The following is a 27,862-nucleotide window of genomic DNA, read 5'->3' on the forward strand; positions in this document are numbered from 1 at the left end:
TCTCGTTTCCCCGGGCGGCCAGGTGTGGCAGAAACGTCATTTCTGCTTCTGGTTTAGTGCCTGAGGTGAACCTTGGAAAACAGAGAGATAAGGAGTAATCACGGAGAGTATTTCCTAATTTGGTACTACTGCCAGCAGGTGTGATACATTCGAAGTTGACTTGAAAGCCTACTTGTAATGCTGCTCTGAAGCTCTAGAGGGAATTTTTATACATCTATACACTCATACTTGCATTTCATCCTACCCACCCCATATCTACTGCGGAGTAACCCCATGGTAATTTGTCGCATTCTGCTAAGTTGACTCGTCTCCATCCACGTGTCAAATTATCTCAACAATATACTCACGGACATCCATAGTATAGACCAGATAACCCAAGGCAGTATTGCTGTCTATCTTCTTTGCTTTGACATTAGTACGTCCCACTTCACTCAAGGTTGTATACTCGCATTTGCGCCGGTTGCTGGGATTCTGTCGATGGCTGTGGCTTTTCTGGGCCCTTCCCTCTGGTTCTAGAAATCACATATGCAGTGGACTTGACATTATATTGGGTAACTAACTGTAATCTAGAGTACTAGCGCAACCTATACTGTTTGCAATCACTATATCGTTAGCTACAATTTAATAGGTACTCAAAGGCAGCGAAGCAACTTGAAGTATTTATTGTATGCGCTAGAGCCGTTGTTTTTCCACTCCTAAACCCACCAGGAATGAAAGCCACCAACCATAAAGGGAGACTAGGTTATAATATAGGGTTACAAAGTAGAGGACATCGACATGGAAGATAGGCGTGCGTAGTTTGGGATTGAGCTAATGGTGAGATAGTAGATATACTAGACACTGCTGCACACCATCATTGGTTAAATCACAATGAGTAATTGTGTATGGCAGCGTAAGAAACTGACAGTTGGAGCTGCGCGAGAACGATAGTTGGAGGAATACCCACAGGTGGAAAGCAGGTGCCGTAACATCCATGGATATGCCATCGTCTTTAGATGCTCCCCTAGGGTTCGCACCCGACTTCGTATGTCTGATACTTTTCACGGCATTGTTTCTAGTGACACATGCGACTCGATCATTTTGAAATACAATATCTCGTCCACTGCTTTGGTGATGGCAGATTCCCGCCAGCTCATGATTTGCGACCAACTACCTTCAGTCTTCGCTCGATTTGGTGGTTGAAAGTGCCTATTGTTTTGTTCCTACCTTGGCTTGGGCAACAGCTTCTTCTTCTTCTTCTTCTTCTTCTTCTTCTTCTTCTTATTGTTCTTGTTGTTGTTGTTGTTGTTGTTGTTGTTGTTGTTGTTGTTGTTGTTGAACAAACCAACTTTCAAAAGCTGATGGTAACAGTCCAGCTGCTGCACTAGAGTAGAGGAGATATCTAATTAAAGAATATTTTCCATCTCACAAGGCTCAACCTCTATCATCTATTCCCCTAAATACCACTGTCGAAACATTGATATAACAATCCTAGCACTAATAGATCTAATAAAGGTCGACCACCAGCAACAGTTCTGAAATTCCTCCAAGTACTTTAGCTACATCTCGGATTTGAAGTTCCATGTACTCACTATGGCCGCAGAAATTGAGGTCGTCCCTGCCTTAACCCGCATCTGCCCTAATCGCACCTGCCCAAACCATGATGGCTCGCAACGTAAATACCCCCGAATCCCCATGTCTCCTGTCTCTTCTTTTTCTTCTTCGGCCCTCAGCCGATATATGACGGTCTGCTCTCTTTTTCCGCTCATCCTATTTTTTCTGCCATGTCTCCTAAGCTATGCTGGTCGATTACCCCCTCCGGGACGCCATGAAACGGATGCTTGCTTGTTTGAAGACGTGGCAGAAATGCGGATCCCCATTCTACCAACCACTTGCCTTCGAGACTGAGAACAAGTGATTGATTCATTATTGGATGCTGACAATCCGATGAAGCCTGATATTATTGACTGTATGCTGAACTTTCGAGGCAGAAGGTGCTTGTGTATCCGAGTCTCGCCTTCTCCTTCGAAGAGTCCCTGCATTCATGATATTCTTTGATTTTTATTTGTGGTCTTTTTACTTGGTTAAAGTTTAGCAATCCATAAAATGAAGTTTCTGAGACGCCATTTACATGTTGGCAAGCGAATGGGCTGTCAACGAGTCAAAGGCTATAAAAAAAGTAAGCAATACAAAGTTCGGGCATACAGAACATAGAGCAAATTGTACGATCCACGGTGCAAAGCTTACACAGGAATGCACGAATCCGGAAATGCAAGATAAGTCGCCTGCACCGGCGCAACCACACTATCGTAGAATTGCTGCCGAAATTGAGAGAAACTAAAATCCTTGTAGAGATCCCGTCCCTGAAACACGAACTTCACACACCGCTCCGCGGCATATCCATAAGAGTCTCCCGCAAGACGGTATACCTCATCCAGCTTGCTCAGCGCAGCCTGGTAGTCATCAAGCAGCGAGGCTGGCGTCATGCTTTCACCGGTCTGACGACTCTCCGCAAATGACTTGTTGGTGCAGAGCTCGATGAGGAGAATGCCAAGTGCGAAGACTGTTCTGTTGGGAATGAGATGGATAAAGTCATTTGCAACCGGCTGCTCCGGGTTTGTTGGCGGTAAAAATATATACGATGCACACGGGTACCGAGAGAAAATTTCCGGGCCGCCTTGGATTCTCTCGAGAAAAATGTTCGCTTGCTTTTCGTCCCAGTGGTCACCAAGCCAGGGACTGCCACTCAGGTGCAAAACTGACCAGGCGGTGGAGGCGGCGATGCCGTACCTCTGTTTGGTGGACAGTGAAGTATATTGGGTTTGTCGCTGAGCTGATGGCTCGTGAGATGAGAGTAGAGACTTGAGAGGAACTGCTTTGATGATTTTTGGCAACTCTGTTTGGCTGTAGTCGAGAGAGAATTGTCGACCTTGATCCACGTCTGGGTCTTTGAGGAAGCCTGCAAGAGTCCATCGATTGCATTCTGTGCCTACTGCGCGACAGAGGCTGGTTATTTCGGTACTCGCTGTGGCTGACACAGTCGTCGGTGCCGTTAATAGAACCGGCGGAGTTGGTGGCGGTGAGGGTGTCCGGGACAGTGAACGGAATTTGAAGTGTGGCATCCTAGATCTGAGGGAAGAAGATAGGGGAGAAGCTCTGGCGGGTTTGGGTGGTGGTGTCAGTAAATCAGGAACCGAGCTGGCTATCTTTCGAGGAGCATGTGGTGTAACATGAACCTTTCGCCATGTATCAAGCAGCTGGGGCGTTTGTGAGTTTGTTCCGTACGACAGGGCCACTTTGAAAGGTTTAGGTGCATTAGATTCAATCGTCTCCCAGTCAAGATCGATGGCAGCTTGGTGAGGCGATGAACAGGCACAACGGAATCCAAGTTCGAGTGCTCGGTGAAGAGAGCTTAAACACTGACGGATTGAATTGCAACGATCGATATTGAAGCGGCGTTTGAGATATTGGACTTTGCCACTGTCATCTTCCGCGGGCACTTCAGTTTTCTCAACAGACTTCCGTAAGTCTTCATTCCAATGCCTAAGGTCCTGAATCACTTTATTGCGCTTTTTTGTGCTAAAGCTATGTTTCACTCGATGCCATTCCCATTGAACCCTATCTTGAAGAGCATCCGGCTAATCATATAGTCGCAGATTAGCTCGGTTTTGATCTTTAGCAACAGCACTTTATACCTTTTCATTAATGTCGATATCTAGGCTCTTCAAGAGTCCAGCAGTAACATCATCCATACGTTGAATGATGGAAATTAGTTCGCGAGAGATACTCGAGAATTTAGTATCAAAGCATTTGCGTAGCTCTTCCCTCGATGGCTCATTATCAAGTCCAAGGTTGCAAAGAGTCGTCTGTAGTTGTCGATTTTGCAAGATCAGGTCGGTCCGGAAAGTCTCTATTGAGGTGCGGTAATTGTGAAAAGCCTCGAAAGGCTCCACATACTTCTCAAGAGCCCAGATTGCGATTGGTATACCGCCCAAAACAATACCAGTGATTTCAGCCATGGCTGTGGTACATCCACCTCACTGATTATAGTCAGCTAAATTCTTATCGCGTGGGCTATCTCACTCACCTACAGTTCCAAAGGGTTACTTACTCCAATAGTAATGAATAACATCTAAGTGAACTTGCCTACAAACCAGTATAATTCGCGACCTATGGATGCACCGACGTGTTGCGAAACCTGGCGGGAGAGGGCGGTCATCGACGTCGCAGAGCCTCTGTTTGAGCGCGGGGCTCAAGATGTGATCTATTCCTGCTGGCGTCAATGCGGTGGGCGGTAACCTGGAATTTTCATGCTGCATGTGGCAGGATCTGATTTGGCCAGCCAGTGCAGGCTTGGATGCATGAATGCAGAACTAGATCCATATAGTTATGGTGTTCGTTGGCACGGAAATTCCTGCGCTTAGGGACGTTTCTCATCATTTGCCCCCACCTTGCCGGCATCAACAAAATCCCGCTAACATGTTGTAAACATCTCAAATTAGTGCACTTCACGACGGCCAGACTCTTGAATTCCTTACCGCGAAGCAATATTGAGGCGGTCGCTCTTAACCAGAACTCCCTTAAGCTCGCCTTCATGGCGGCCCTCTCAACCGGAGTGTCTGGTCCATCTCTTTCGGAGTTATACATAGAGTGCATACAGTCATTTGGAGAATTCCTTCTCGCCCTCAGCGATAAGGATTGTCGTGTTATCTGTCTTGGGCAGGTTCATCTTTCCGAGATACTGGAAGAGTATGGAAGGACCAAGGTCTGGGGCGATCAGACTAAGGCAGATCTACCGGCAAGAGCTCGCGGGTCTCTAGACGACACCCTCCGGCACGATGTTGAGCTCAAACATTTAGTGCAGGCCATTCTCATGCGACTAAAAGCACTCCTCAGCCAAGGCAAGTCGTACAGATGGGGTACTTGAGATCTAATCTAACCTTGCTTTTAGCAACATATATCGCTAGAAGAAAGCATGATCCTGTACTTGGATCAGATCATGACTCGATTAGCAGTGTCAGCGCCGACTCTGATTCCGATTCGAACGACGATGGTGAACACCAACACTATAGGATGCCAAAGATTAGTCTGCTTGTCCAACAGACGCTGGAGCAAATTCGATCGCTGTATGACCTGTCCGCTTTGCTACGGCGCCCTAAGATTGCGGACAAATATATTCGCTCTGTTAACTCAAAGTCACATATAGCTACACTGAACAAACCTGACCACTTGCCACTAAGTGTCGGGTTCAGCAGGTCTGATGAAACCCACGTAGTGGAAAAGGTGTTGCAATGGCGTGGGTTGACTAAGAGCGCGCGGGGTATCGATTTTAAGGATGAGGGTGTTGCTCCGATGGGACAAGGGTTGACGAAGTGTTATGTTGAAGACATTTCGTGGTTTTGCCAACGGCTTGCAGCAGCGAACACAAGACGACGTGAACAATTTCAATACTGGGCTGATCATCCATATGACCCCAAGCATGACCCTACCAATGCAACCCGACTTGTAACACCAAGTCTAGCCCAGATCCGCTCCAAAAAACAGGAGCCACAAAACCGAGCGTCGGCCTTTCAGTCTTCCATTCCCAATGTCCCGCGTGAAGGGCCCAGGTCAGCTGCGTCGAAGCAAAGTTTCTCTACTGCTGCTGTCTCAGACATTCACGATACGAAGACCAACGTACGACCACGGACTGTCTACGCGCCCACAGCCATTGGCCAAGGCCGTTCCAATTCTGTACCAGATCCTCCGAAGATAGAAATTGGAACCACTTTTTCATGTCCGTACTGTGGGGCGACGCTCGAGTCTAGCGAGATGGAGAACAGGCAGTCATGGAAGTGAGTCATCCCTCTAGCACTACAACAGTTCAATCATTCTGACCAGATATTTTATAGGCGTCATGTATTTCGCGATCTCCGTCCCTACGTCTGCACATTCGAAGACTGCCCGAACGGTGGAAAGCTGTACGTCAGCCGCCATGACTGGATTTATCACGAGCTTCAAATTCACCGGCGCAATTATGTCTGCAAAGTATGCCAGAAGATGTGTTCCAACAGGAAGGAAATGTCAGCGCATCTTCGAGAACACTATGATGAATCAATTTCGCCAAGTCAGTTGGGCGTCATTCTAGATCTCTGCAATCGCCAGGTGGATGTCTTAGGCGAAGAGAAAGACTCGTGCCTCGTCTGTGGAGAGGAACTCTCATTGTCGGCATTGCAGGGACATCTTGCCGCTCACATGGAGGACATCGCCCTCTTCGTATTGCCCAATACCAATGAAGAAGAAGATATTAGAGATTCAAAGGCCTCGGTGCAGGTGGCGAAACTAGAGTCTAAAGGCAAAGCCAGTGGTACAGAGTCAGAGTCAAGCAGCCTTGGCTATTCTGCAGCCGGAGATTACAGGCAAATCCCGACCGATTTCTCAAAGCTTCTCACTAGCGAAGAGGTGGGATATACTTCAAAGTTTTTGTCTTGGAGAACAATAGACGATGACAATGCATCGGTACCGGTTGAAGCAATGATGGAGACGAACAAGACGAAGCTCGGCGAGGACCATCCCGACACGCTGACCAGTATGGCCAATCTGGCGTCGATGTATAGTGATCAGGGCCGGTGGAAAGAGGCTGAGCAGCTCCAGGTGCAAGTTATGGAGACGAGCAAGGCGAAGCTCGGCGAGAACCATCCTAGCACGCTCACTAGTATGGCCAACCTAGCGTTAACGTATAGTGCTCAGGGCCGGTGGGAAGAGGCCGAGCAGCTCCAGGCGCAGGTATTAGAGATGAGCAAGGCGATGCTCGGCGAGAACAATCCCTACACGCTGACCGGTATGGCCAACCTAGCGTCGACGTATAGTGCTCAGGGCCGGTGGGAAGAGGCCGAGCAGCTCCAGGTACAGGTGTTAGAGACGAGCAAGGCGAAGCTCGGCGAGAACGATCTCTACACGCTGACCGGTATGGCCAACCTAGCGTCGACGTATAGTGCTCAGGGCCGGTGGGAAGAGGCCGAGCAGCTCCAGGTACAGGTGTTAGAGACGAGTAAGGCGAAGCTCGGCGAGGACCATCCCGCCACGCTGGCCAGAATGGCTAATCTCGCTTTCACCTGGAAGTCTTCAGCTCACGATGCTAAAGCCATCAATTTGCTACGAGAGTGCTTAATCAAGCAGAAGCAATGGCTCGGACTAAACCATCCGAGTACTTTATCTAATTCTGAAACACTGCTGGAATGGGAAACAGAGAGCCTGGATATACTTCAGACAAGCTAGATACTTGAATATCCCATGTTCAGATAGCAATTTCTGCTCTATATGTTTACTCCCTCAAATGAAACGTCCCATAATAGAATGAACTGGTGCCTTAAGGAAAGTAGCGAGCTATTTTGGCAAGAGTATTATAAGCAATTTATAAAATCTTTTGTCACGTGAGATCTTTTTTTCATTACGAGTCTACTCACACAAAAACTAAGCAAGTCAAAAATGGATCAACGTCTTTCGGAATAGGGTTCGAGAAAGATTATATGGAAGCAAAATGGTGAAATTGATTTCGATCCATCTTGTACTTCCAGCAGAACTTACCAGCGGGCGTTTCATAGACTCTTGACACGTCCGAATTTCAACATATAATGGACCTCCGATGCCAATTTAGGGTTGCCACCACCTTTCTCTCTAAAATTTTGGGTCTCGTCGCGCGTCTTCTATAAAAGGGAAATTATTCAAGTGAGGATTAAAAATTAAATCAAGAAATGCCTATATACCGCGTTTTTTTTTAGAGGTCAAGAAGCGACTAATTATAGATGAGGTGACATTGATAGTTTCGTTACATTCACATTCAGAGCAACCCTGGGGAGTCTGTGCGATTACAAAATCCCTCTACCTACTTCAAAGTCAAAGCGAGCATCTATAATTCATGTTGAAAGAAAGAAAGATTCACGGCTGTTGTACGTAGGCTTATTAGTAGGGTGGATGATTCAAGAATATATATTGTTGGCTGAGATACTCAGACGGCTTCCTCTTTTGACGTCATCAATTTTGTTTTCAATGATTAGTATACTCACATCTTTATTTGAATATTTACAGCCTTTGCTATTCAATGTTTTAACATTCCCGTCCGCGAAGAGGCAAATCTAGGGTTCGAAGATATAGCGAGTCGAATCATACACTCCAGATCCAGACAGCAAATTTTCATCAGATCTCCACACTTGCCAATACAGAGTGGCAAAACTCCACAGGGTCTCACCGCTACATGCGGAGTAGACTGGGTATACAAAACCCGGAGAAGAGGAAGGATAGTTATGTCCCAAGAATTACCTAAGAGCTATATCCGAGGAACTTCCGTTATCCCGAGGCTCTCCCATTGATCCCGAGGCTTGCCATGGTATACAATGGAAGACAAGCATTCTGTGCAGCGCTATTAGACGGGAAGATCCTAGGGGATTGCCTGCATGGGTAGTAGGTCCGCGCATCCAGATCATCCCACGGCTCACCCCAGACTCTTAACCTCGGAGGAACTTCGGGGTGGCACGGTAGTTAGGAATTTTTTCTCAAAAAAGAAAACCAACCCCCCATACAGGACATACAGCATGGAATGATAATAATAGGTGCGGGCAGTGTGGAGAGTACCAAATAATACAACTCTCGAACCAAAAAAGTAAAAAACCGGCACGGTGACTGCTGGAAGAGAGAGAGAACCCGAGTCGGCACGGCAATGCCGAGAGAATTTCGCCCGAGTTGAACAAATCGGGAGGCTCCAGAGACGGGAACTGACACAGGGGCCAGAAAAAAAAAAAAAACCTATCAAGTCTCACCGAACCCCTTTTTGAATTATTGTTACTTGACTTAGTGCTTGCTCCGTGAAAAAAAAAAAAAAAAAAAAAAAAAAATCTATTTCCTTGAATTTGCTATCAAGGAGTGCTTTATAGTGCCTAAAACTACCTACAAAATAGATATCCCCATCTATACTACACTTTAGACGAAAATGGATAGCCAAGACCTGGCATACCTTCCTCTTTCTGACTTGGATAAAATAAAATAAACGCCCCCTGATCATCGTGGAGTTTCGGTAGACTCCCATATCGGCACTAAGCCCCGCAACTAAAGAAAAATGCCATAAGCTTGTGCGAGAATGTCACCATGTCGTCCTCCGAGATCACCCGAGGGTATTCTCTGTCCAGCTAGCCCTATGGGCTGATGTCGTGGTCTGGTACCTGCAGAAGAATGGTCTAGGTTATGAGCTCTGTCGTCATTCGCGATATGTACATGGTCATCTAACATACCACATACAACATCCTTAGGTCAGATTGGCGATTATATCCGGATCAATTAAAGACGTGCTTAATACGTCTCGTATTTGAATCTCTTATCAATGTGGGCAACAAATCTGGAGAAAACACATGGCCCCCCCCCTTCAATGACGCCATCTTCTCGCTCCCCAAGGTACTTCGTACCTACCCCATTTTACGTACACAATGCACGGCATGCAGCTGCACAGGAAAACCGAGGCAGCCACACACATATGCATTCCAGTCACTCTTATCAAACCTCCACATCCCGCATTCCTGACTTGAGCGAAGCCAAAAAGATAAACACATGATTTCCGCATGTGAATATCTGAACATGTGAAACTAGCTATCTCCCCGCTTCACGGTATCCCAATGGGGAAGACAGAGTCCGGAGCTCCCGCAGTTATGCTTTTGTGCCGGTTTTCAATAGTTCAATTCAATAATCCAATAATCACTAAAATGAAACCCCTATACACGTGCTAGCGATAGCGCAACTGGTTCGGAGCGGACTCCTCCCGCGAAATGAAAATACGGGAATATCGATCTCGGAGATTCGCCCGTTATGGTGTGTGTTTGGGGCGAAATGGGTTAAGCCACGGATTCCACTGTGATTGACAAAGGGAGAGGACTTTTAGTACGGAGTACGGAGTACCCTTTTTTTTTTCCCCTTCGTCCACCCCCTGTTTTTCTAGTGGGTTAATGGGTTAGGTAGGCTTATTCCCACACCCTTGAAAATTCAAACCAAAGCTAGGATCTGCTTCATCTCAAACTAAGTGATCTACTGCATATGGTACCTGGTTGTAGCGTCCTCCAAGACTTGGGTTACATAAAAACTGTGGTCAATGTGGATCTGATGAGCGACAGGGGCATTGTGTTCCGTAAGTTGATCCCGGCTTCCGCGAGCGGTTGAATTATGGTACTCAGGCAAATATGGGGTAAGAGAAATGACGATAAATCGCTCAGTGGAGTTGAAAAGATAGAAAAATTTTTCTCCCCCTCTACGTATGTAGGTGCCCGAATGGGATTATGGTGGAATTTGGGGGGGAGTGTCGGGGCTTCACCGAGAACTGGACACGGTAATGGACAGTCTTCCCCGCCTCAGTTTCTGTTTTCTCTCTCTTTTTCTTTGTTTTCGTTGACGCTATCTATTCCCCAGAATATCACATGGTCTCCAGATAGTCTATTAGAACATAGATTGTCGCAAGATAGGGTGTAATCTCCCGGACAAATGTAAGGATTCCACCAATGGCCTGATCGCGGACTCCGGAATAGCGGCCCCGCATATGGTGATATCAGTATGAGGCCATTTGCGCCGCTTATTGGGTGCAGGGGAGCGTATTGTTCCAGAAGGTGTGGATCGCTGATCACTCGCCTTGGCGGAGTTTGGCAATAAGCAAGAAGTGAGTGTCCGTGGAAAATCCAAGATTGGCAAGAGCGTAAGATGGGGTTGACCTCGATTGGGAAATCCTTTACGTAAGCACATGCAAAACCCCCGAGCTGATTAGGGTTGCACCTGTGAATTCTTCAAAGCATATGTGTCTTCTTGAGAAACATTCGCAGTAGCCTACGTAGACTATACCCCCACGCTGTACAAGGTAACTGCACCCGAAAGGACACCCCATCATTCCTTGAGTCTTGTGGAATGTTGCTCCAAAGCTAAACCTACCCCGGATTCTCCCTTAACTGAAATTACTTCCCCGCATCGAGACCTGCCAAGCATTACTAAATGTCACCTTAAGACATAATGGGACATACTACCTACAACTGTACTCCATAAGTTATATAATGAAGCATCCAAAACCACCCTATTCCCCCTTTTGCAGCCCACCCGGTAAATTACGTCGTCGTCTTGCTGACAGGTGGAGCCTCGCTCGGTAGGATGGGTTTCAGTCTCCAGGCAGCAAGACAAGAGACAGAACCTAGCGGCAGCGGCGCAATTGGAAACAGAGCGCAAAACTCGAGTTGATCCCCTGTTTTTAGTTGGCGTGTCAATTTTTCTTTTTTATATATATGTTTATCTTTGGCTTTCTATTAGGCGCTTTCAGCTTGGATATTCCTCGCGCTGAGATGTGAGCACGTCATGACGCACACCGTGTTGGATGTAGTACAGCCAGTAGCAACTGCTGAATCCCATGTAGCAAGGGGGTGCGGGCTGAAAAGGGTCGCATCCAGACCCCGACTCGTACACTACTGGCTCGCACTAGAAAATCTCTGTAGGGTTGATATCCAGGAAGAGGGTGTGAATAATAAAGAAATATAAAATGTATTTTCATCGTTGTCTCTCAAGCCCCCTCGATGCTATCTTGTGTGACGATCTGGGGATGTGCGGGGTGTTGATAGGGAACCGTTAGGTACTAGAAATGAATATCACTGGTCGCCAACGACATTTTGACTAAGAAGATAGGTACCCTCGAGGATTGAATCCCAGTCCCGAAAGAGCTCGGAAGGAAAAAGGAATTCCGCACGGAGTCCAACGAGGCTCCGGACTGATAACGGAGGGAGTCCGGGGATCTCCACGGTCCTAATCGAGCATTGTTGCGTTCATTTTCATTTTGACTTTTCATTTTCTTTCATTTTCCCTTTCCCTTCTTCCGTTTCTGTTTCGCATTTCGTCTCTTTATCTTGGCCCTATTTTTGGTCCGTGGGACTGGGGGTTTTGCTTTTTCCCCCTCCATCCAGGATCGACGTACCCGCCCTGTGCGCAGGTCTGCATGCCAGAATAATGGGATTGATCAGCATTGTCGGGGGTGAAAAGTGGGCGGAATGCTGAGAGTGACGAATCCCAATCTAATTTTCAGGGATGAGCGGTAAATTCAAGTTTACATGCTTGCAACGCTATAAGTAGGTAACCTGATGCACAATATACAATACTCCGTATATTGCGAGGTTTCCCCACATGGCGTGATGGATCGACCTTTATGTAAAGGGGCGGCGCACGACAGCGATATCGGAGGATCACATTCTAGGGGCGATCGCGACGATCAAGACAGATTTGGCGGGAAGATTGAGATGTCAGTAGCAGATCGCTTTCTGCGGGTGCGGTTCCGGTTCTCTCCCCAAAGCGTATCGCCGGGGGATTGTGGGGTAGGGATAAGGTATGGAGCACTTTCCATATTTTTTATGTTTTGGAGAACGGCGATCACCGGGTATGTCGGCTTGATAAACTTGGTAGATCATGGAGAAAAGAAAACTGAATTGTCTGGGGCGTATACGGCTTATGGGATGAGGTCCTGTAGCCTTAGTATTACGATTTTGGACAATCGGCAATTGGAACTACCGGTTCTGATTTCCCCCCCACCTTCCACTATCTACGATGTACGTCGTAATTCGAAAGGCAGTATGGAGTACGGGGTAGCTTTGTGGATCTTTCGATTGTGAGGACCTGGTTAGGAAAGTGAGTCGAATTCTGGGGAAGGGAATATATCGGAACTTTGAATCCGATATGCCTGCTGTTCTCTGTAAATAGGATTCAATTTCTACTACCCCGTGCGGAGTACATAAAGAGTAATAGATCTTACTGAATTCGTCACCTGAAACAGAAATGCCCTACACCCTAGTTTCATGATCCCCTAACAAATGTACTATGTCCACGTTGCGAAAAGTCGGCAAAAAGCGGGTAATTGCTTAGACTCGTACCTGCTTCTTGGATTAAAATAATACAATAAGAATTAATTAAATATCAAACTATCACTTCTTGCAGATCGCCACTCCGAGTCCGGACTTTATCTAGAATGGTGCCATATTCCCCGTGGAGAAAAATGGAGAACTCCAGGTTGCGGCAGTGTATCGTCGGGTATATTTGTGAGCTCATTTTTATTTCCTAAAACCCAGGAGAACAGGGATTCGTGCGATTTCTTCCAGATCCCCGTGCAACTCAAAAGTACGAACTCGGTAGTCGGGCCGGCATAGGAATCTGGGCCCTGATTACTCCCCGTTATCTTTCGTCCACGGGTCTTTGCCTTTTTGTCTGCTAAATGATCCTGGTTTGCCAAGGGGGTCATTAGCCAATATCCCCAGGGAACTGTGGGGGTCGGCTGAATTTGCTGTTCCGGGAGTAAAACTTCCGTTAAGGATCTGCCACTAAAGAAACCCTGCACTGGACTTTGTACCCCCAATCGTATACTTTACATTGTACTCCGGATAACAATATACAAAATACAAAATAAAACTAAGGTAGAGGTGACCGTATACACTTTACTTTTGTACTGTGATAACGGAGTAATGTATCCCGGACCCCTAAAGATAACGCCTTGTCAAAAGGGTCGACCGGGGCTCTCGGCGAGACGGCCTTGCCGAGTGGGCGTATCTTTGCCCCCGTCCCGTTTGTCCCGCTCCTCGGCCCTTTAGTTGGCCTATTCCATAAAGCCGGGGGAACTTCGGATGAAAGTAGCCTGTAAGCGTATCATGGTTGCCCTCTAGAGAAAGCGTGAACATATACTACACACTGATAGGAGAAAAATACATAAATAAATTTTAATCTATTTAATAGTCCTGGGAATCGGGGCCCCAGAACCCCGGTAATTACCCTGCGAGATTCAGCCGGCCAAGAAAAGGAAATCTGCGCCCCCTTGGTCATTTTCTATACTTGGACATCTTGGCAAGTCGGGGATACCGCTGTCTTCTTGCGCAAGGAATGCAGCCAAGTGCTCATCGTGCAGGGGCTGACACTGGCACATCTAGTCCCTTGGTCGAGATACGCGGCTTTGCGGCTACATGGCAGGTGCATCAGGGCTATCAATAATTGGATGATCCGCACCTATCAGGACTGTTAGTTCGCTTTATCGTTCCACAATCGAGTTTGGGAGTCTTTTTTTTTTTTTTTTAAAAAAAAATACTTTTTTATTTTTTAAAAAGAAAACAGGAAAATTCATATCTTACCCCAAAATCCGGGGCATTGTCGGCGAACCTGAGTGGAGGATTCAGGGTTTTGTAAGAAGTACAGTCAATATACGATGTAGGGTTCGGGGAGGATGATTCCCCCGGATGATGAAGCCGCAGAGGAATTTGGGGTGACCCGAGTCATTTTCGTGCCTCATCTTTTGTACTGGATGACCTGTTGATTGTGTTTTTCGCGTGACTACATGATTACCCAAAATTTAACCTTGTGAGATTTCACCATAGTCGACATCATCGATGATCCTCGCTATCGTCACTCCGTGACAGGATCAGATGGTCCCCGGGATCTCCATTGTACACGGGTCTGGACTGGCCCGGCCTAGAACGACCGTAACCCCCAGACTTTGACCCTTCTGGAGAATATCTCAAGAATTAGATGCCTGGAGTACTATAGATATATACATATATAATTTTATAATCTGGAGTGCTGGGGACCCCAGGTTCTGCTCGTCATCGGCTCTCCGCATGCCATCATTTTTTTAATCATCCACTCTGGGTAGCTCGTCATTCAGAGATAGGCCAAATCAGAAGTCCAGTAGAAATTCCCAAATTCCCCCATGTTCTTGATAAGAAATTCTCCAGAGGCGCGATAGCCGGATAGGGACACGCACCCTCACGCCACACTGTTCTTCAGGAAGAATGCGAGTCCCCACATTTTTACTTTATGCAGTTACGTAGTTTCTTGATTCTTTTTTGGATATTCTTTCGTACTTGGTTGTAGGTATATACTGCATATTAGAGTGATGAATATGCTTTTTAAATTTAAATGTCTTAAATAGTTCATTAGTCAATTGTATCTATATATTGCAACTATATGAGGTCGATCGGTGTACATAACCCCACTCGAGTAAGGGTACGCCTTTTCTTTTTTTCTTTTTCTTTTTTCTTTTTTCCTTTTTGGTTTTTAGAATTTCCCCTTTTGGAATTTTCCAATTTTTGAATTTTTTCTCAAAATTTCCCACTTTTCCTATTTTGCCCCAGTGTCCCCTTCTTCTCCCCCACACTTGACCTTCTAACCTTGAGAATCTCTGCATTTTTTATTTTATTTTATTTTTTTATTTTTTCCAATTTTATTTTAATTCAATTTCAATTTTTGCTTTTCGAACTTGATTTTTTTTCAGAATTTTCTTTTCTCCAAGTCCGATTCCGACACTGCCCCTTCTCCCCCGATTTCTTCCTTCCCCCTCCATTCCCTATATTATTTGTAACTCCCCAGATCGTCTTCTCCAGGTTCCTTTTTTTTTCCTTCTTTCCCCCCTGCTTTGTTCCTCCCCCACAAACACTACTCGACTACTTGTCTTTACAACAAAGCGAGCCATCAGCATTCTCTGCGCGTCACTCCGATCCCGATCGACCTTCTATCCCAATTCGGGTGTTTGATCGACGTTAGCTCGGGACCCCTGCGATAAAACCGTCCTCGGTCCTCTCTTCAGAACAAACCTTCATAAATTCACACCAGGGAATTCACATGCCACCGCCGGCTTCTTCAGTGGGATTTTCAAACCTACTTAACCCTCACGATACTTCTCCCGACTCGACACCCTCGACCCCAGGAGATTCTTCAATGGCTTCTTCAGTTAGCTTGTTACCGCCTCTCATGAAGGGTGCGCGCCCCGCGACCGAGGAGGTCCGCCAGGATCTGCCCCGGCCGTACAAGTGTCCTCTTTGCGACCGTGCCTTCCACCGCCTGGAGCACCAGACGAGACACATCCGCACCCACACTGGCGAGAAGCCACATGCCTGCCAATTCCCTGGTTGCACGAAGCGCTTCAGTCGATCAGACGAACTGACTCGCCACTCGCGCATTCACAACAACCCCAACTCGCGTCGTAGTAATAAGGCTCAGCACCTGGCAGCGGCCGCGGCCGCTGCAGGCCAGGACACTGGCATGGTCAACGCTGCCAACATGATGCCACCTCCAAGCAAGCCCATCACTCGCTCCGCCCCAGTCTCGCAGGTTGGATCCCCGGATGTTTCGCCTCCTCACTCATTCTCCAACTACGCCAACCACATGCGCTCAAATTTGGGTCCTTACTCGCGTACCACCGAGCGCGCTTCCTCTGGAATGGATATCAACCTTCTGGCTACAGCTGCGTCGCAAGTAGAGCGTGACGATCACATGGGCTTCCACGGCTCGCGTGGCCACCAAATTTTTGGCTCCCGTCATCACGGCACTAGCCGAGGCCTCCCTTCGCTCTCCGCCTATGCGATTTCGCAGAACATGACCCGTTCTCATTCCAACGATGACGATGATGGCTATGGCCATCGTGTCAAGCGCTCTCGTCCCAACTCCCCCAACTCCACTGCTCCTTCTTCTCCCACTTTTTCTCATGATTCTTTGTCCCCTACCCCCGACCACACCCCCTTGGCCACCCCTGCACACTCACCCCGCCTGCGCCCTCTCGGTGCCAGCGAGTTGCATCTGCCTTCGATTCGCCACCTGTCCCTCCAGCACACTCCTGCGCTGGCGCCTATGGAGCCGCAACCAGAAGGTCCCAATTATTACAGCCCGAACCAGGGTCACATGGGCCCAACCATTTCCGACATCATGTCCAAACCCGACGGCACGCAGCGCAAGTTGCCCGTGCCCCAGATTCCCAAGGTTGCGGTGCAGGACATGCTCAACCCTGCGGCCGGATTCTCTTCCATGAACTCGTCAGCCAACAATTCCGTTGCTGGTGGTGACTTGGCAGAGCGGTTCTAGCCTTCTTCTTTGCAACCTCTTTATGCCTTGAAAAATTATGTTATGCGCGCCACGAAACGATATAGACTTGTGCATTTTTACTCTGGCTTGCGGGCATCAACGGTGTCGGATTGGTTTTGATTTTTCATATCTCTGGCGCTTCCACCAAATAGACGGATTGGGATCTTTTGTTCTTTTTTACCTTTGGCTGTTTCACTCCTCTCTGGAGATTTTTTCATTTTCTTTTCGAGTTTAAAATTCCGTGTCGAAAGACCTGCTTCTACTTTTTTTATGTCATTCTCCTCTCTTGAGGCCTGTGGTCTCATTCACTTCTGATCCCTGTTCCTTTCTCTTCTCTTACTTAATTCCTCACACTGTGAGCAAAATCAACAAATTTTCACTTATCTTTTTCCTGTATTGAAGATCTTAGCTTGATTTGCATGTGACATCCATATTCCCCCCGCAATCTGTATATTCAACATTTGGCCTTGGTTTGACAGTAGAGTTGACTCGGTGCATCTACAACATACATATACTATACATAGTCTTTTGGTATATGCCTTATATGTCTTTTTGAGGTATCGAATCTGAAACAGTGTTGCAACTATCCCATCTAAGAATAGGATCTCCCAACAAAAAGATACATTCACATGTCAAGTGAAAGCACTTTGTCTAGAACAGGCCCAACGATCTAGATCCCCGTTCACAATCCTGCGGTCTATGTGTGAAGAATAATACGAGGTAGGCCATGGAGAGCCGTAAGATATTTATTTTATATGTTTTACTCCACAAACAGAGATATCTTGATGTTTGTGTCATTTTAATTAAAACTGCTCCACCAAGTTTAGACTATGAACATGCTTTTAATATACAATTCTTCACTAATATCCACAAATGACGAATACAGATTCATCGTATTTCCGAGTATAATAGAGTCAAACTACCCTATTTAACGAAAAATAACCTGCAGATAACCGTGCCCGTGCATTGTATCCCAGACCATGCATCCTCAACAAAGAGAAGAAGTAAAAGAAATATATATATATATATATATATAATTCTCCGTTATAAGGTACAGTGTAATCCATATAAGTCCCTTATATAACCCAACTAGCCCCCAATGCCCCGCCCTAAGATTTAAAGGATTGAAAAAAAAAAAATCCAATCCTTAGCACCCCCACTTCAACCCTTTCTATATGGCCATTACCTACATCGTATGCAGAAAAACGGCCTGTAGATGTCATGCATGCTGACAAAAAAGTGCAGATCTGACGGTGTTGTGTTGATCTGATATCGGATCGCTGGGGTGTGTGTATTTCCCGCTCTACCCCGTTCCCCTCATCTGTATTACTTCCCTCTTTTCCCTTTCCTCCTATACCTCTACCTTTACCAGGTGTTACTACTATTGCTATGTAAGCCCCGCCAGGCAACCCGACTCTGACGTGATCCAGCCGTACCCATCCCGCGCAAATAGACCTCCATCTTTTGCATCACGGAGCATGTCGGAGCACAAGCCCACAAGCCCCGATGACCCTCGTCGAGGCGACTTCGATCCGCATCTCGTTTCACGCTCGAATAGAGACCGCCATAGAGATCGAGACCATCGTCGATCGTCTTCTGCTCGCAGTGTCAGTATCAGCGTGAGTTCCACCGCCAGCAACAGCACGACTTCAAGTAGGAACCCCACGCTGTCGCAAAAGCAACGCAACAAGAAGATGCAACCGGGCGTGGTCGTTACCGCCATGTCGTCTGCGCCCACCATACCGGGTTTGTCCAGCACATCACCGTCGCCGTCAATATCATCAGTGGATACCAGACCCGGCACCGGCGTTGAAGCTGCACATGGAGATAGCAGCACTGATGGGATCTACGTTCTCGGTGATATGGCACCGTTAATCACCACCGACAGCGTCCAAGAGCCCGCTCTATCGCGCGCCTCCATCTCGTCTTGGGGCACAACCGCTGCAGCCTCTATATCATCCGCGACGCCATCAATACCCATATCGCTAACAGCCAGCACGGATCAGCGCACATACGCATGCCTCTTCCACATGCTGGACTGCCACGAGTCCTTTGACGACGATGCACAGTGGCGCACCCACGTCTTCAGTCACTTTCGCTCGCACCCGACCCCGCCATCAGCGCGGTGTCCGCTGTGTCCGAATACAAAGTTTGTCGATGGTATCTCGGACCCTGTGTCATCGCCTGTTCTTGAGGATGGCGAGTCGGTCCGCTCTATCGACGACGCTATTCAAGCTCCGCTGAGGGACTCCCCTTCTGCTTGGGATCGTATGCTCGACCACGTCGCTGCGGATCACTACTGTCTTGGCCAGACGCTTGCTGGCAGTCGGCCGGATTTTGAGCTTATGCGGTATCTTTATGGAATGCGGGTTATCACGGATGCGCAGTTTAAGGCTATGCAGTTGCCGCCTGCGCCGTCCAGCCCGGCTTATCATCGCTCGCAGGATGGTGTTAGGGCTAGTATTGGCTCTGCTGATGAGCCATACTGTGCGCCGTATAGTAAGCGGCGGGAGGAGAGGATGAGGGGACAGCAGAGAGGCGTCGGGGTTTTGTAGATATAGACGCTTCCTGTTCGCTTCTGGTTCGAGGTTTTGGTTTTTCTTTTCTTTTTTTCGTTTCTGGATATTCCCCCTTTTGCTTCTGTATAGCATGTACTTTTTTTTTGGGACCTTTAGAAAGCAAGTGTATTTTTTTCCCCCTCCATATGAGTATCTGTGCCTCTGAAGGAAGAATATCAAAAAACGAAATGTATAGATCGACCGCAAGCAAACAAGACAAACTCACCGCCCTTGATGACGGCCTTTGCGACCTCGATCCTCCATCGCGATGATCGAAAGAAACAGAATGAGAACCTCCACATCAAAGTCCTGAATCTCTCTGCAACAGCGTCTTCCCGCCCACCACCCCCTACCCCTCCCCACCGCTTTCCGATTTTCTCTCCGCCAATCCAACAACCACAGCCACCACACCATGGAGCGCCTATCTCTAAACGAAAGCCCTGCCCCGGCCCCTCGAACCCTGCAGCAAAACCAACAATTCTCCCAGAATGCCCTTGGCCCAGCAGGCCCCCAGCCAACAGGCGGCCCACCGCAATTACCCCCGCAGATGTTCACGACCGCCGCACAGCTGCTCGATCTAACAGATAGTATGTGCACGCAGCCGCGCTCAAAGCGACTCAATAGCAGAAAGAACGAGAGTGCGAGAGACGAACATAACTGATGCAATTGCAGAGAAACTCGTCCTCATCCTCCGCGACGGCCGCAAACTCATCGGTGTCCTCCGAAGCTGGGACCAGTTCGGTACGCCAGTCGCAGCACACTCAACCCCAATCTTTCTCGCCTTTTTATCTGACGTTCAATTCTCGCAGCAAACCTTGTTTTCCAGGATACCGTAGAGCGCGTCTATGCTGGACAGTTGTTCGCCGATGTCTCACGCGGGATCTTCATCGTTCGTGGAGAGAATGTGCTCCTGTTAGGCGAAGTGGTATGACCGATTCCTCCATCCGCAGTCCTCAATTCCTCAATTCCCTACTACAGTTTACGGGGCTTACCTGCAAACCAACAATTTATCCCGGCAACGAACCCCGCTTACATATTTGATACACAGGACCTTGACCGCGAAGACGACATCCCACCCACGCTGACCAGAGCTCCATTCGAGGAAGTCTTCGAGCTGAAGAAGAAGGAGGACGCGAAGCGGAAAACGGGCGATAAGAAGCGTTATGATGAGCTGCAGGCGCTCGGTTTCGAGCCAGAGCATAGCGGGGAGATTCTGTTCTAATTATCATCATCCACCTGCTTGTTGTGTGTTTGGTCTGTTGGTGTCAGTGCGTGCTAGACCAGATTATTCAGTCTAGTCTGTATGCTCTGTCGACTTATCGCCTGCTCTATTTCCCGGGATCTGGTATTCAATATTTGATACCTACATTGAAGACAGAGTGTTGAAAAGGAACGGAGGGGCGTCAGTACAAACCGGTCGATAACCTCCCGATGAGCGACGGAGTTGATTTCTGCGCCGTGGCGGATTGTGATTTGTTTGGAATTGCATCGGCGATGGAGTTTTGGCTGGATTCGAATGTTCGAGCGGTGGGCTACTACTTTCCTGCTGTATACTGCGAGGAGAAGCTGTCGACGCTATAGCCTTTGATGGATGCTATACCGTCTGGTCTAGAGCTCGTGAGCCCTTTTGTTATTTTGTCTCTTTTGTGTCGCACTCTACATCTACTTTTCTGGGCGAGCGATATGGGGGCTGTGGGAAATGCTGCTGAGCTGCCTGGTTGGCTGGCTCGCGTTCATGAAGTTCTGATTGACATGTTCGATACATTTTTTTTTTTTGCATGATAAACTGCTTTGCAAATGAGAATATGATAAAATCGCACTGCATTTGGGATTTTGCATGTTTAGTTGTAGTTGAGGTATACTTGACCAGTGAGTGGCCTTTCATCTGCGTGATGGGATAAAAACGCAAGACTAGTGTGGTTAAATATATAAGGTACTGCTCGTCTAGGATATACACAGCTTGTGGGCTACATGTACGTAGATCTTACAACGATGAGAATAAAACAATATCTATGTCCATTGACCTAAGAGAAACTTTTGAACAGCATCGTAATCATATCATGAAAAAACACGGAGTCAAATAACTCTGCATCGAAACAGAAAAAGCCCAGAGTCAACGGAATCACCACAGCGGAGGGTATTATGAGAACGTCAACACTAACCAAGCACGACAGGGACCGAAGACCAGATGGCAGAAACAAAAAGAAACAAGAAATGAGAAATGAGAAAAACAGGGAACTCAGAACGATAACTCCGGGATCTGCTAGATGCCACCTTCCTTCTCTCCACCTACAGTACCCAAGTCCGACAGACAAGGCAGAAAAGAGATACGACTTGCTGTAAAGTAAATAGTTTATCTCTTCTTGCCCCATCCCGAGCGGTTACCGCCCCGGGGAGCGTTGCCTGGATTGCGACGCTTCTCAATGCGACCACCGCCAGGAGCACCAGAAGTCTTGGGAGCACCAAGACCACGGCGACCAGAACTCTGACCAGCCCCAGAGGCGCGCAGGTCTTGCTTCACGTCGTCCTCATCGACATCCATGCTGTCGCCAGCATTCTTCTTAGACGACTGGCCCATCTTAACCTTACCTCTCTGGCCACGACGGACAGCGTCGGGTCCACTGACAGCAGCGAGGTAGGCGTTAACGCCACCGTCGCCAGCACCGGACATTTCGACGTCATCAGCGACGACATCGCCATCATCGCCGAGGACAAGACGACCGTCAGCGTCGACCTTAGCGGCGCGCTGCTTCTTCTTCGAGCCAGGGCCTGTGTTGAGGAAGCGCTGGCTGGGCTTGGTGGTGGAGATGCTAGCGAGGGCGTTGGAGCCGAGCAGATCGAGGGGGTTGTCTTCGGGGGACATCTCGCGAATGTACTGGGTGCTCTGGCCTGCCTTTTTCTTGGAGTTGCGGCCCTTGATTTGAGCGACATCGTCGACGTCGACATCGCTGTCGCCGTCGTCCGAGTTGTCGGAATCGTCGGAGTCAGAGCCGTACACGGCCTTGTCGAAGGCGTTGCCAGATTGAGGCTTAGAGGCCTTCTCCTCTTCGTCTTCGTCTTCGCCTTCGGCACCCTCCTTCTTCTTGCGCTTGCTGCGCTCACGGGCTTTGCGGATGTTGACGATAAGCTTGCGGTCTTCTTCGCCGACGATAGCCTCAAGGAGGGGAGCACCGAAGCGGCGCACAAGTCGGTCGATGATGCCCTTAACCTTACTACGGAGACGGCCCTTGTGCTCCTTGTTCCAGGCCATGAGGCTGGGAACCATGGTGTTGAGACGGGGGCGCAGGGTCTCGTCGGGGAGAACGACGACTGCAACCTTGACGAAGCCAAGGACAGAGCGGACGATCTCACGGTTGTTGGAGGTAAGGAAGAGCTCAACGGTCTCAACGAGTTCTTTGAGCATCTCAGGCTGAAGTTGTGTCTGGAAGTCGAAGAACAGGCGTGAAAGCGCGGTGACGGTGGCGCCCACCATGTGAGGAGCTGAGCCAGCCAGACCTGCTGAGACCATTGTGAAGAACTCCTCGAGAGTAGCGGGGGCATCGGGGGAATCATCCGCCACACCGGGCACAAGAGATCTGCGGATGACAGTGCCGGGAGGGTTGCGCTCTGAATCGGTTGTGCGCTTGGCCAAGAGAATCAGCAGGTCAAAGGCCGCTGTACGTGCCTTCTCGTTGCTCTCCTTACAGCCCAGAACCACCTCGGACAGAATTGCCGGGATGAAGTGCAGATCCGAGGTGGGCAGGTGGTGGATCATCTCGGTGATAGCGAGCATACGGTCGCGGCGGCCAGACGCAGGGGTGGTATCTGTGGTGGCAAGCATGAGAGTCTGCAACTCTCCACTACGCTCCTGAAGGGCGGCGCGGCCAGTCTCAGTTGTTCCGAGGCGGGGAATCAACTTGTAGGCCTTCTTGATGAGTTGCTGATCCGGGTTGGGGGATGAGCTGTTGAGGATAGCTGCTGCCATGGCAAACAAGCCACTGAAGCTGGAGCGAGGGAGGTAGATTGACATAGCGATTACAAGGTCAATCAAGGTGTGGGAGGTCGGTGGCATCTTGTCGGACGGGTTTTGAGCCTGAGCACTCTGCTTGGTTGCTGTCTCTTGCTCGGCAACTAGAGAAGACTCAAGCATTGAAGTAACGCGGTTGAAGGTCTCGTTAAGCTCCTATGAAGGGTGTTAGTCCGTGTTAAGTGGTATAGAAAACCGAGGGGGGAAACTTACATTTTCTGGGGTAATGCTCAAGTAGGCATTGATACACTGCAGAATGTAACCGCGGTAGTGGGGAAGGGTCTGGCTGTAGACGTTAAACAGCACAGCCAGCAGATTGCTCGCGAGACTGCCGAGATGAGTGAGGTTCTTCTGTGCAGCGGCCTTAGTGATACGTCGTTGCAAGATCAGATCATCCTCATCGTTTTCGACAGACAAGATAGCCTGGTTGGACTCAACCAGGTTCTGCAAAGCACGGCATACATCGACACGCAGCTCAGTCTGCTTGTACAGAACGTTAGACAGAAGCTCAGCGAATGTCTGGTCAAATGCCTCCTCAAGATCAAGGGGCAGCTCGCAGTAGCCGGGAAGGGTACCCCAAGTCTGTTGGACGAGAGTTTCGAAGATCTTCACTTCCACAGACTTCTCAGCGGCACCGAAGTTGACCACCTTCTGGTACAATGCTTCACTCAGGGGAACGAGTTCGGTACGGAAGTGGCGGAGGTTCGTGTTAGTCACGCTGTCGCGCATAATGGGCAGCATCCAGACACGACCGGGTTGACCAGCCTTCTGTTCGATAATGTTGAGGGGAAGAATCTCCAATACTGCCTCGGGGCCCATTGCCTCAATGGCACTGCCAAGAACAGCATCGGCTTCCTTCTTGCCGTGGAAACCGCCATTGCTGCGCAGTTCACCGATTGTAGAGACAATCTTGACAAGATACGGGCTTGATCGCCACTTGAAGCAATCGAACAGCGCGGAGCAAACATTGAACACCTCCTTCCAAGCAGCCTGGTACTTCACCGACAGAAGGTCAACGGCTGCACGAGACAACTTCTCCAAGGTCTTCTCATCATAGACAGATGGCTCCACAATAACACTATTGGGGATACAGTTGTGTAGGAATGAGATCAGACACTCAGATGCAGAAACGCGGATGTTGCTGGAAGGGGAAGCCATGAATCCAGAAATCAGGGCGAACAGATCCGGCAATTTCTCGAAAGTATCCTCGGGAGTGATTTGCGCAGCAACGTCGTAACCGCGAGAGAGAACTGCAATCCAAGGTGGGAGAAGCTGGGAGTCATTCTGCGCAGGCTTGAGTTCGGAGATAGCATCCAAAAGACGGGGAAGCTTCGAAGACGAGAACTCATCGGCCATACCCTCGAAAATCACCTCAAACACCTCGAAGGCACCCATGGTGATGTACTCGTTGCTAGATCGGGAAGCGTTCATCAGAAGTTCGCTGAGCGGTTCGATCTTCTTGCTGGGCCAGCCACCAGACGCCGTGGCAATGGTCTTGATCAGCTGCAACGAGTGAATGATAAGGGGCTCGTGGTTGTTGGCTTGAGCATCATGACGACCCTTCTTTTGCTTGTGAGCAGCTGTGATGCTATCACCCAGGGTCTTCATCGCAGACTGAGCGCACATATCCGCACCCGGGTGGTCCAGAGACGGGCTGGGCGGGGGCGCCTTGAGAACCTTGATAAGAGCCTCCTGAGCACGCTTCCGCACCTTGGGACGGTGATCAACCGAGAGACTCAGCAGACCTGCCATTGCGCGTCGCGGGCCGACCTGTGTGTGGGGGAGATTCCATGATGCAGCATCCTGGGCAATGAGCAGAGACTCAAGACAGCCAATCGAAGGACGCAGAAGCGGGGCTTCGACCTCGGGGAGAGAGAGTGCGGGTGCAAGACCCTCGAGGATCTGGGAAAATTTGGAGCAAAGGATTGGGGCGGGGACGTAAACGGTTGTGATGTCGAGAAGGTAGACAACGGATGTCGCTAGATCCTTGTTGACAATGCCCTGGGATGCGGAAAGTGACTGCGAGAGCAGTGCAAGGAGAGCGGCGAAATATGCGGTAGGTGAGAAGTCTGCCTTTTGATCACGAAGAGTATCCTCAACTGCAGAGAGCACCACAGCGGTCTGTTCATGGATCAATGTATTAGCGTTAATTGATTGGGTATGCAGCGGGAAAACTTACGTGATGCTGGTTCTGCAGCTTGGGAGACTTAATCTTCTCAAGCTTCTCCGCCAGAGTCGCCATGATGATTGAGGACGACGAGGTGGAGAAGAGTCAAAGAAAGCAATGTATTGGGATGAGAAAGAGGGCTGTTTGGCGGTGATAAAAATCGTAAAGGAAAAAAAGTAAAGTCCGGCAAATTTGGAGGCGGTCAGACAGGCGGCGGGGGCGATACGCTGACTAAGATTGGTTGTATTCGTCAGTTGAATCTTGTTTACTGTTGATAATTAGAGAATTATTTGTTTAAAATATCAATTTCTTCTTGGTAAAGATAGCTAAACTATGTGTAGTGTGAATGAAAAGGTTTATGGTAGTTTTTAGCCTGGTCGTGGCTTCTGGTTGCTTTCAATTAATCCGATCCTTTCTTAGCTCCAAGTACTCATTATTATCGCTGTCATGTCTGACAAAATTCAGATCAGTTGTCTGATAAATATTTTGAGAGAAATGGTATAGGCCATTTTAATATTTTTGCGAAGCTTTTAAATGCAAGCAATATTTCCGTCTTAGATACGTAGTCCCGTGGGCACGGAAGCCCTAAGATTACCCTATGACCACTTGGAACCACTGGATTATACGCAAAGAAATATTAAATAAATAAAACGAGATAAAATGGATAAATATACTTAAGCTGAACAATATGAGTTGCAATGAATGCTCCTTGCAAGTGATCACAGCTGTGCTGCTTCAGCAATGATTGCCTCCCGCACGGCGTCGTGGAAACTCTCGCTATCTGGTTGCCATCCTAATAGCTTTCTTGCACGTGAAGCTTGGCCTTGACCGTTGGTACCCAGAAACACACTTCCATGGGGTATCACTACATTGGCCTCATCGAGATTCATGGATTTCACTGAATCGGGTGAAGCAATGTAGCCGAGGCTATGGGCCTCTTCGGCAATCACTAAAGCGATATCTTTGAAGCTCTGATAGAAAGAAATTTAGTCGGGACAAATTGTGACATGTGAAGTCATGAACCAACCTCGAAGCCTTTTTCGGCAAAGAAAAGGCCATTTTCATTCCAGATAGCACCGGGAGTCGCGTTGACAGCATGCTCCACCAATTTGACAAAGAGATCAGCCAATTCAGAGATATGAACAATGCCCCATCGACTCAGTCCTCTGCCAAGATATAGACCAACATGTTGCAGCAGAGCAGCCCGGGCTAAGGAGGGAACCTGGATGCTACGTTGATTCACGGGACCTTTACCGGCGCCAAATATGATAGGTGGAAAGACGATCGCAGTTTTGGGGCCATCTGATCCCAAATCGAGAATGTAGTTATCCACCACTCGACGATCTTTGTACGCCCGAATTATGTCCCGGAGATCAACAGCGTTATCCAAATCATCAATGATTTGATCCGAGGGCTCGCCATATAAGCTTTTATCAACCTCTGGACCTGCCAGAACACTAGCTCCAGTAACTTGAATGTAATAGACTGCAGTTTTACTTCAATTAGCGATCAAAATCGGAAGAAGATATTGCAGTAGGAGATGGTGTACCATTCTGACGTCCCGCCAGGCCCCTTCCGATCGCTTTCACGCTTTCGAGGTGCTTGTTACTAGCAGCATCTAAATGGATAAATGTTAGGGATAGGCTAGTTATACTACCAGATGTAAATTAGCTCACGGATGACAATATTGGCTTTGTGCGATTCTTTTTCAATGATTTTAACATTGTCTAAATCCGCAAGGACCACTCGGACCTTAGGAAATGCAGCCAAAACCTTGCCGGCCTTTTCACTATCTCTGATCAAAGCAGCAACCTTATAATCGGGATGCGCATGCTGCAATACGTGGAGGACTTCGCCTCCGATGTAGCCTGTGGCACCGGTCCTGAAGTTTGAGCCACAAGTTAGCAAAACATGGATCACCCTCTATCAGGAAACGGAAATTCACCTACAGGAATATCTGGGTCATCTTTTTTGAAATCGAGGTTGTTAGAAATGGTTTAAGTTGGACAGACAGGAGAAGTTGGACAGATAGGAGGCACGGAGTTTAATATACATCCCCGCGCACCAGGATAGGAAAGTGTCTCCGTGGAGACATTAACTACAGATATTTAGGTCCATCACGACCTGCTATCTTGTTTCTCATTATACTTCTTCTTATATCTTCTTCCTTCTCTAATCGGAAGAGTGAAAGCAATTGGCCTACACCGCAATCCGTGTAGAATACATAGCAACAGCTCATGTTAGGCACAAGTCAACACTCTTCGGCATTTCGGTCCACCTATT

At 48.3% G+C, this 27,862-nt stretch overlaps 8 protein-coding genes across 8 annotated transcripts; 4 read left to right on the forward strand and 4 right to left on the reverse strand.

Annotated features, from left to right (window-relative positions):
- Positions 1–1,202: 1,202 nt before the first annotated feature.
- Positions 1,203–3,998, reverse strand: N7537_008735 (uncharacterized protein; the record flags this gene model as incomplete). The annotated part of the gene is made up of 3 exons (XM_056899789.1): positions 1,203–1,363; positions 2,318–3,617; positions 3,675–3,998. 3 exons carry the CDS (start codon positions 3,996–3,998, stop codon positions 1,203–1,205), a joined length of 1,785 nt encoding a protein of 594 aa, XP_056751865.1.
- A 153-nt stretch (positions 3,999–4,151) lies between these two features.
- Positions 4,152–6,413, forward strand: N7537_008736 (uncharacterized protein; the record flags this gene model as incomplete). Its single annotated transcript, XM_056899790.1, has 5 exons — positions 4,152–4,266; positions 4,482–4,898; positions 4,976–5,813; positions 5,871–6,325; positions 6,403–6,413. The coding sequence occupies 5 exons, from the start codon at positions 4,152–4,154 to the stop codon at positions 6,411–6,413; spliced, it is 1,836 nt and encodes a 611-aa protein (XP_056751866.1).
- A 4,876-nt stretch (positions 6,414–11,289) lies between these two features.
- Positions 11,290–11,812, reverse strand: N7537_008737 (uncharacterized protein; the record flags this gene model as incomplete). Its single annotated transcript, XM_056899791.1, has 2 exons — positions 11,290–11,448; positions 11,657–11,812. 2 exons carry the CDS (start codon positions 11,810–11,812, stop codon positions 11,290–11,292), a joined length of 315 nt encoding a protein of 104 aa, XP_056751867.1.
- A 3,800-nt stretch (positions 11,813–15,612) lies between these two features.
- N7537_008738 (C2H2-type zinc finger protein) lies at positions 15,613–16,848 on the forward strand (the record flags this gene model as incomplete). The annotated part of the gene is made up of 1 exon (XM_056899792.1): positions 15,613–16,848. One exon carries the CDS (start codon positions 15,613–15,615, stop codon positions 16,846–16,848), a length of 1,236 nt encoding a protein of 411 aa, XP_056751868.1.
- Positions 16,849–18,326: 1,478 nt separating this feature from the next.
- Positions 18,327–19,403, forward strand: N7537_008739 (uncharacterized protein; the record flags this gene model as incomplete). Its single annotated transcript, XM_056899793.1, has 1 exon — positions 18,327–19,403. One exon carries the CDS (start codon positions 18,327–18,329, stop codon positions 19,401–19,403), a length of 1,077 nt encoding a protein of 358 aa, XP_056751869.1.
- A 325-nt stretch (positions 19,404–19,728) lies between these two features.
- N7537_008740 (U6 snRNA-associated Sm-like protein LSm1) lies at positions 19,729–20,628 on the forward strand (the record flags this gene model as incomplete). The annotated part of the gene is made up of 4 exons (XM_056899794.1): positions 19,729–19,993; positions 20,079–20,147; positions 20,216–20,331; positions 20,455–20,628. Exons 1-4 carry the CDS (start codon positions 19,819–19,821, stop codon positions 20,626–20,628), a joined length of 534 nt encoding a protein of 177 aa, XP_056751870.1. The 5' UTR covers positions 19,729–19,818.
- A 1,131-nt stretch (positions 20,629–21,759) lies between these two features.
- Positions 21,760–25,720, reverse strand: N7537_008741 (mRNA-binding protein RRP12; the record flags this gene model as incomplete). Its single annotated transcript, XM_056899795.1, has 3 exons — positions 25,592–25,720; positions 23,626–25,533; positions 21,760–23,568 (listed from the first exon to the last, which is right to left on the reverse strand). Exons 1-3 carry the CDS (start codon positions 25,652–25,654, stop codon positions 21,760–21,762), a joined length of 3,780 nt encoding a protein of 1,259 aa, XP_056751871.1. The 5' UTR covers positions 25,655–25,720.
- A 578-nt stretch (positions 25,721–26,298) lies between these two features.
- Positions 26,299–27,545, reverse strand: N7537_008742 (uncharacterized protein; the record flags this gene model as incomplete). Its single annotated transcript, XM_056899796.1, has 5 exons — positions 26,299–26,550; positions 26,607–27,064; positions 27,129–27,197; positions 27,256–27,461; positions 27,529–27,545. 5 exons carry the CDS (start codon positions 27,543–27,545, stop codon positions 26,299–26,301), a joined length of 1,002 nt encoding a protein of 333 aa, XP_056751872.1.
- Positions 27,546–27,862: the final 317 nt, after the last annotated feature.

This window comes from Penicillium hordei (genome assembly GCF_028827395.1).
Source record: "Penicillium hordei strain IBT 12815 chromosome Unknown utg000004l_segment0_segment0, whole genome shotgun sequence".
Classification (NCBI taxonomy): Eukaryota; Fungi; Ascomycota; class Eurotiomycetes; order Eurotiales; family Aspergillaceae; genus Penicillium; species Penicillium hordei.